The sequence below is a fragment of the Drosophila arizonae genome, chromosome X (genome assembly GCF_054131065.1).
Source record: "Drosophila arizonae isolate 15081-1271.41 chromosome X, UAZ_ARI_1.0, whole genome shotgun sequence".
NCBI lineage: Eukaryota > Metazoa > Arthropoda > Insecta > Diptera > Drosophilidae > Drosophila > Drosophila arizonae.
Window position 1 is genome coordinate 25,007,925 of NC_142927.1, and position 9,247 is coordinate 25,017,171.

General features: G+C 38.3%; 1 protein-coding gene across 1 annotated transcript; it reads right to left on the minus strand.

Annotated features, from left to right (window-relative positions):
• Nucleotides 1-1,159: 1,159 nt before the first annotated feature.
• LOC108618323 (uncharacterized) lies at nt 1,160-2,196 on the minus strand. Its single transcript, XM_089473642.1, has 2 exons — nt 2,095-2,196; nt 1,160-2,021 (listed from the first exon to the last, which is right to left on the minus strand). The coding sequence occupies exons 1-2, from the start codon at nt 2,120-2,122 to the stop codon at nt 1,321-1,323; spliced, it is 729 nt and encodes a 242-aa protein (XP_089329768.1). The 5' UTR covers nt 2,123-2,196; the 3' UTR covers nt 1,160-1,320.
• Between the last annotated feature and the right edge of the window lie 7,051 nt (nt 2,197-9,247).

Consider the following 9,247-nt stretch of genomic DNA (forward strand, 5'->3'; position numbering starts at 1 on the left):
TTGTCGTTGTTGTTTGACATGTTTGTAGTTGTCGGTGGGGTTGTCAAACATGTTGTCGTTGGTATTGTTGTTGCTGTTGTTGTTGCTGCTGTTGTTACTCCTGTTGTTACTGCTGTTGCTGTTGTTGCTGTTGTTGCTGTTGCTGTTGTTGCTGTTCTTGTTGTTGTTGCTGTTGTTGCTGCTGTTGTTGCTGCTGTTGCTGTTGTTGCTGCTGTTGTCATCGTCGTCGTTGTTGTTGTTGCTGTTGGTTCTGTTGTTGCTGTTGTTGTTGTTGTTGCTGCGGCTGGTGCTACTGTTGTTGCTGTTGGTTCTGTTGTTGGTACTGTTGTTGTTGCTGTTGTTCTTGCTTTTGTTGTTGTCGTTGGTATTGTTGTTGCTGTTGTTGTTGTTACTGTTGTTACTGTTGTTGTTGTTGTTGTTGTTGCTGTTGTCGCTGTTGTTGTTGCTGTTGTTGTTGCTTTTGTTGCTGTTGGTTCTGTTGTTGTTGCTGTTGTTGTTGCTGTTCTTGATTTTGATGTTGTTGTTGCTGCTGTTGTTGTTATTGTTGTTGTTGTCGTCGTCGTTGTTGTTATTGCTTTCTATGTTGTTGTTGTTGTTGCTGTTGTTGTCGTCGTCGTTGTAGTTGTTGTTGCTGCTGTTGTTGTTGTTGTTGCGGCTGCTGTGACTAGTGTTGCTGTTGTTGTTGCTGTTGCTGTTGTTCTTGCTTTTGTTGTTGCTGTTGTCGACGTCGCTGAGAGTGTTTGTGGTTTGTTGCTGTATTTAGGATAGTTTCCATTGTTGCTGAACACGTTGTTCTTGTCATCGTTGTTGGTATTGTTTATGCTAAGAGTGACGTTTTAATTTTGCCTTTTGAGCTGCTCCATCTCTTGGCTAGACTCAAGTTCCGAATGCTTCTGTCGTCCACACTTCGGTTCATAGCCTCAATGACCAGATCCTCGATGAGGACAAGAAGAAGAGCCGAAAAGAGTCCACAATATTTCTGACTAGATACACTTTCCTTGTTTTAAGGATTTCATATAATTATATAATTTTGATTAGGAAAATGGTCGTTAGTCTTTTTCATACTTCTATCTGGAGTCGTACTATCTAGATACATAAGATTATCTCAGTCAAAACTGAAATGAATTCCTCATTCCAACTACAGTAAAAAGTCTTCAAGTCAATGCAACAAAATATGTATATAATTTAAAGTAGATAAAAAAAAATTAACAATCGTTAAAAAATTAATCAACGAATCCAAATGTAAATCCATTCACAGCATTCAAATGGTAGTAGCCAACGGTCGGTGTTATCGGTCACAATAATGGGTCAATCTTTGCTTTAAGACAAGAGGAAAAGTGACTGGCCGCAGACGCACTTCCTGATCTTGCGCTCAAGGCTCTTCAGCTGTGACAGCAGGTGGATGCAAAGCTGTCCCCTGGGTGGGCATCCAACGCAGGGCCGACCGCCGGGTCCGCATGGCCTGTTTGGCCACCATGGCTTGGGACGGCATGGCGGTCTCCTTGTTGTTGTTCGCCTTGTTGTTGTGGTTGTTGTTGTGGTTGTTGTTGTGGGTGGTGTTGTGGTTGTTGTGGTAGTCGTAGTAGTCGTTGTAGTCGTAGTAGTTGTTGTTGTCGTAGTAGTAGTTGTTGTTGTTGTTGTTGTGGTTGTTGTGGTTGTTGTGGTAGTTGTTGTTGTTGTTGTGGTTGTTGTAGTTGTCGTTGTTGTGGTTGTTGTAGTTGTCGTTGTTGTTGTTGTGGTAGTAGTCGTTGTTGTTGTGGTTGTAGTTGTCGTCGTCGTTGTTGTTGTTGGTGTTGTGGTAGGTGTTGTTGTGGTTGTCGTTGTGGTTGTTGTCGTTGTTGGACACGCAGTGGTTGTTGTCCTACACGGTGGTGTTGTTGTGCACGGTGGTGGCGGCTTTGTTGGCCTACATGTTGTTGTCCTCCTTGGCGTACACGTTGTCGTTGTTGGTCGCTTGGTAGTTATGGGGCAGCCGCAGCCAGCTGAGCTGAGACTAGCGCAGCAGAGCAGCACAGTGCAAGCTGAAAGGTGAAAAAAAAAAAAGATAAAATACTGTTACTCCAAATCCTTAATGGTTAAATGATATGAATTTACCAATCAGAAAGGCAAAAATGAAATTCATATCGATGTATTTCCTAGACAACCCTCACACCGAACAGAAGTGAAAGCGGATACTGATGCCTTTACCGAGCCGTACTTCCCATTTTATAGGGCTCGTCCAGCTGCCGTTGCATTTTAATTTTAGAACAGAACAATTGCGTAAATACATGCCACTAAATTCATCCGCAAATATTTGCAAAGCCAGTTTGTGGCAAGCTGCACGTTAAATATAGCAAGTCGAATTTACAATTTTTCGAATAATTCATGCCGAATGAGACTGATGCAATAAAAAACTGATTCAAATAGTAATATAATGTATTACTATTGTAATACTTTATATTGTCATTATATGTTTGTCAATATTATTGATGTAAAACAAACCTATTAATGAGACTTGAACCCATTTAAAAGGTAACGATTCTCGATCGCGCTTTATGGCTTTACCCCATCTGTCCGTAGATCCGTAAGGCTCTTGGTGCTCGCATACGCTATTTCTAAGGCAACAAGGAAGCATGTCTTCTTTTACCTCCATTAAAAGTTCACTCCAATTCTTTCATATATCATATATTATTTTACATACATATATCATATTTTAGTTATTTCAGCATTTTTCGCATGAATTTACGGCTTCAAATAGAATCGAAAATATCTAACATTTAGCAGCCTACGTTTGCAAAAATACTAGAGAGATCTATCACGTCCATTCGAAGCACTACAAATAATAAATTCTATTATCTTTAATATACATTGAATAATGGATATATGCTCAATTTATTGAATGCCTTAGAGGGCCTTAACATATATTTACAAAAAATATTTAAGACATTTCTTTATTATATTTTGAATACATATATTATACTATACATACGTAAACGCTTACTGAAAAAATGGCAATAAAAAAACTTTATCTTATAAACTTTTGGTATGTGATAATAACATATACATACGTAGCACATACATATGTACATATCTGACGAAATCCAAAATATACCAATAATCGAAATTGTATAAACTACACAAAAATCAATCGCTAATATTTAAACGGAAATACCTAAGAAAAACTATCAAGAGTCTTGCCTTTATAATGTCCAAAAACTAGCCCTGCACACCTACGGATAATTATTATACCGTCATTTCTTATTTTTGATGGGCTCAGAGTATAAAAACTCTATCCGCTCAGGATACCGTGCCCCGTTAATATTTGGTCTGCGTTAATATATTACTATATATTATTCTATATTTATATATATTCTTTTTGTCTATCCTAGCCTATGCATTTCTCTGTGTGGATAGCCAAAGACAAATATATCACACTTATAAGTGATAATGAAATTTCTTTCAGCAGCATTCGTAATATCGTAGAAAATAAATATTAGTTCTATCTCTGATAGTCTTTATAGAATACCTTTACAGCATATCTCTGATACAGTTAGTATGAAATCAAACTAAGCTGTTATCTTGGATTTCTTCTTCAAAATTTATATTAGACATCTCCTATAATCATTTTTTCTCAAATAATATCAATATGAAAATTTGATAAATCTGATTGTCAAGTTGAGCTTAGAGAGATTTCAAATTTAGCACGTAAGACATTGTAGGACCCGCCTAAGATCAGCTAACACTATTTTACATATACGTACGCTGCATGGCATATTTTGACAACAAGAAAGTTGTATTATAAAATTTGAAATTTTAATTTTTTACGAGCTATAAATTAGCTTATGAATATTTTTTTTATTTTTATTCTTTTATATATTTTTATAAATTTTATTATTATTTTATTTATAGATCTGATTGTCAAGTTAAACTTAGAGAGATTTCAAATTTAGCACGAAAGACATTGTAGGACTCCGCCTAAGTTCAGCTAATACTATTTTACATATACGTACGCTGCATGGCATATTTTGACAACAAGAAAGTTGTATTATAAAATTTGAAATTTTAATTTTTTACGAGCTATAAATTAGCTTATGAATATTTTTTTTATTTTTATTCTTTTATATATTTTTATAAATTTTTATAAACTTATAAACTTATAAAAAAAATTCAGTTCATCGGAACTTAAAGAGTAATTAATAAATCAAATAAATTCAGGGCATCAATATATTTCTTATGTCTGAATATCGGACTCATTAGTTTATAGAATATTATTAGATATATTCTTCGTTTATTAAAATTGATTTCGGAACATATGGTTAAAATCTTTCAAAACTAATATCAGATGGATCCCTAACAGATTACAATAGTTTTCAATAATAAGACGTACCAGCTTTAGATTGAACTTGATTTTGCTGGTATCAGAGCCTTCATCCAATAGATATACATATACATATGTAATATTATATATATAAATATTTTGAGTATTTGTATATATGTATATGAATAACTGAAGTTCTATAAGGATTTTCATCAATGGACTTATCGTTCATATTGTTACACCTTAAACCAATAATCAGCGACATATTGTCATTCGACCTGGCACTACCTGAAGTAATCGTGGCAGCTACACCTGCATTGATAAGGCAGCTGAAATTCAATTGGTTAATTCAGTTGATTTTAGGTCTAGGCCAAGAATTAATGTGATTTCTATGGAATGAACTTAGCCGGAATGCAGTCCTATAGACAGCGTCATCATTCCACCAATATAACAAAAGTGATTGGGCCTAAATGTTGAACAGGGATTCAAAGGACAATTGACAGACTTGGCCAACGCCGTTCAAGTAAGAAATATCGATCATATTTCAATCTATGAGCCACAAGAAATGAAGCATTAAAATGTCGAAATATCTTAAACAAAACATTTTAAACAAAAAATATATTTTATTAAATTAAAAATTCAAACAAAATGGAAAAATGGAAAAATAATCAACAAGTGTCAATGACAATAGCAAAAAGGGGAAAGTTCTGGCTTTGTCATTACCATAAGGAGCTCTTGTCCAAGTCATCTAGCCATGACGGTGTCCGCACACGCAACGCTGTATCACGTACTTAAGCTCGCGGATTTGGGCCAGAAGCTCGGAGCATAGCCATTGGTGGGGCGGGCATCCGAGGCAGGGCGGACCGCCTGGCCCACAGGGACGGCACGGATTCCAGGGCTTATATGGTCTTGTAGGACGATCTGTTGTTGTCGTTGTTGTTGTGGTTGCTGGTGTTGTCGTTGAAGTTGTCGTTGGGGCTGTTGTTGTTGTTGTGGTAGTAGTCGTCGTCGTCGTCGTCGTTGTTGTTGTTGTAGTTGGGACTGTCGTTGGGGTTGTCGTTGGGGTTGTTGTTGAGGTTGTCGTTGGGGTTGTCGTTGGAGTTGTCGTTGGGGTTGTCGTTGGGGTTGTTGTTGGGGTTGTTGTTCTCGTCGTTGTTGTTGTCGTTGGAGCTGTTGTTGTTGTTGTGGTAGTAGTCGTCGTCGTTGGGGCTGTTGTTGTTGTTGTCGTTGTTGTTGTCGTTGGGGTTGTTGTTGGGGTTGTTGTTGGGGTTGTTGTTGTTGTTGTGGTAGTAGTCGTCGTCGTTGTTGTTGTCGTTGTTGTTGTCGTTGGAGTTGTCGTTGGGGTTGTCGTTGGGGTTGTCGTTGGGGCTGTTGTTGTTGGTAGTGGAGTTGTTGCTCGACATGTTGTTGTAGTTGTTGCTGGACATGTTGTTGTAGTCGTTGTTGGACATGTTGTAGTTGTTGTTGGGCATGTTGTTGTAGTTGTTGTTGGACATGTTGTTGTAGTTGTTGGACATGTTGTTGTAGTCGTTGTTGGACATGTTGTAGTTGTTGTTGGACATGTTGTTGTAGTTGTTGGACATGTTGTTGTAGTCGTTGTTGGACATGTTGTAGTTGTTGTTGGACATGTTGTTGTAGTTGTTGTTGGACATGTTGTTGTAGTTGTTGTTGGACATGTTGTAGTTGTTGTTGGACATGTTGTCGTCTTTGGTCTACATGTTGTTGTCCTCTTTGGTTTACATGTTGTCGTCCTCTTCGGCTTACATGTTGTCGTCTTCTTCGTCTTTCGCGTTGTTGTCCTCTTTGGTCTACGAGTTGTCGTCTTCTTAGGCCTTCTTGTTGTCGTCTTCTTCGTCTTTCGCGTTGTTGTCCTCTTTGGTCTACGAGTTGTCGTCTTCTTAGGCCTTCTTGTTGTCGTCTTCTTCGTCCTTCGTGTTGTTGTCCTCTTCGGCTTACATGTTGTTGTTTTTTTCGGTCTCCTTGTCGTCTTCTTCGTCCTGCACGTTGTCTTCTTTGGCTTGCGGGTTGTCTTCTTCGTCCTGCATGTTGTCTTCTTTGGCTTGCGGGTTGTCTTCTTCGTCCTGCATGTTGTCTTCTTTGGCTTGCGGGTTCTTTTCGTTGTCTTCACTGCATTTCTTTTTGTCGTCTTCCTTGTTATGATCGCTGGTTTCTTAGTTCTACAAGTTGTAACGACTGGTGGGCGGCGAGGGGGAGTCGCAATGGGCCGGCCCTCATCTGTCCCTGGAGGTGGCTTCTTGGCCAGAGGCGGCTTCTCAGTAGCTTCCTCGCACTGGCACTGGGCTGACGAGAGATCAGCAATGCACAGGAGCACCGCGATCGCTGATAGAATGGATGTTTAACAATTAGCGGATCTTGGGTACTTTACTATATATGTATATATGTATATATGTATATGAGATTACCAATAAGAGAACCCACTAATAGTTTCATAGTTCCCTCTACCCCTTCACTGGGCGTGAAGACAAAAACTGCTTTTCGCAGAGGCCAACTTGCATGTTTTATAGAGCCCGTCGCACTAAAAAGGTTGTGCACGCGCGCAAACAACCACAACTGAGCAAATAAATAATATTATAAATAAAAAATATATTGTAACTTAATTTTTAAGCAAATTGAACGCAGTCAAGTTAACCTGTTGGATAAATATAGTCCGTGCTCAACAATTCCGTATGTCAATATCAATATTGATATCTACATATATATCACTAAGATCTTCACCTCAAAATGCATGTACATACCTACATACCTAGATAGAGGCAGTAGATCTATTCTATGTTTATTATCTAGTGATTTATAAGGAAGTTCTTGCAAGTATTCGCATCGTTATAGGGCTATATCAATATCAATATCAATATCTATGTCTATATACATACATATACATATACATATACATATACATATACATATACATATACATATACATATACATATACATATACATATACATATACATATACATATACATATACATATACATATACATATACATATACATATACATATACATATACATATACATATACATATACATATACATATACATATACCCTTATAGGGTATGCATACGTATATCAAATAACGTCTCTTTTTGGGATATCTAGAATGCGAGCAGTTATCAGTTAAGATTTTAGCCAGTTTTCGTTGCATTCTATTGAGGCTGGCCTCATATTCCTGTTTTGGTTGGTACGTCAACAACTTGTTTCGCCAGTTGGATGTACACATGTACAAACACACACACACACACACACACACACACACACACACACACACATACATACTTATGTATGTGTACAAGTACATACATACATGCATGCATATCTTGGCTTGGATGTGCATGCATGCATATGTAAAGTAAGTACATACATACATACATATACATATGCATATTTACATATACTTTGTGTACGCACTCTAACAAAGAAACTTAAAACTAATAACTACGCATTCCAAATAACACATTCTGACCCACATACATACATATATACACCCACACACAGATACGCACACCTACATACATAGCAATACACATGTGTATGTACGTAGTATGTATGTACACGTAAACATTTGTATGGGTAAATGCGCATCACGGAATGTAACAACAAAATCTGTAAGATGTTTAGAACAAGCGCAACAAAAGAAGGCAGAGATGAAACCCAAAAAAGTACAATGAACCTTCTTCAAACTTCACTGTCTTGGGAGCGACGCTGGCAGCGAGCGCAACGCACAGCGGCTATGCTACAAGCTGCCCCCTCATAAAGTATGTACATACATACATACATACATGCATACATATACTCAAAATTGTACATATACAGAAAAACGCACAACAAAGTAAAATGCAAGAGGAATTGTAAAAACAAACAATTTGCTGTTTTTGTTTTTGTTGCTGTTGCTGTTGCTGTTGCTGCTGCTGCTGCTGCTGTCGCTGTTGTTTGGGGCTGCAAGTTTGCTGCTGCTCTCGCAGAGCGTTGCGACGCTGGCAGCGCTGCCGCTATGACGAGCCCATGCATATCAAAACAAGTTCCGTTCCACACAAATGCCAGCACGTTTCGAAATTGCCGACGACGACAACGACAACGACGCATCATAACAATAACAAAAGCCCAGCCAAGAAAACATTTTGGAAAACGAAACAGTGCATAAAAAGCGGCTGCAGCGCGCCAGCAGCAGCAACAATAACAACAAAAAACAATAGCTTACAACTGTTGACGCTGCGAACGCAGCATAAAGAAGCTGCTGCTGCCGCTGTTGCTATTGCTGCTGCAGTCGCAGTCGCAGTCGCAGTTGATATTGGCTTTGCAGACGTAGCGGCTCAACATAAACATAACATCTTAGGGTGGCTCAAACATTATTTTCAAATTTTTGAATACTTACAAATTTCTCATTAGAAGTGAAAATTATTTATTGTAAAAAAAAAAAATAATACAAATACAATATTTGAGTTTTCTTACAAAATACATACATATACTTTCAGAGTAGTTTTATTTTTATATGCAAGTATAGCGGCTTTAAAACAATTCGAAGTGCCATACAAGTGCCGTAATTGTAACCCAATTCCCAATTAGCAAACCCAACAACAGCTGCTAAGTGCCTACCGACTTGGTATTATCAGTTCGCCTTAAAGTTCATTACAAAATAAACTATTCGCTCATATTTCGAGCACATTTGGTCTAATACCCCGCTGCGGTGCCACCCTAATGTTCTTGCTGCCGCTATTTACAAATACATAGTTCTGGCGTCGCTGCCGCTGCCGCTGCTTCTGCCTCAGCCACGGCCACTGCCGCTGTTGTTGTTGTTCTTTCTTCTTCCTGTTTCTCGCTCACACAAACACAAAGCACACATATTTTAACGGCATCACGTCACGTGCGCTCGCGCTTACGCTCTTCGCTCTCGCGTACTCAGTGACTGCACTGTGCGTTTGCCTTTGTTGTT

Bases quoted from the DNA above. Each gene is read 5' to 3' on its own strand.
- LOC108618323 (XM_089473642.1), bottom strand. From the start codon at position 2,122: ATGAATTTCATTTTTGCCTTTCTGATTG. The intron at 2,022-2,094 runs GTAAATTCATAT...TTCACCTTTCAG, and splicing joins CATTTTTGCCTTTCTGATTG to CTTGCACTGTGCTGCTCTGC.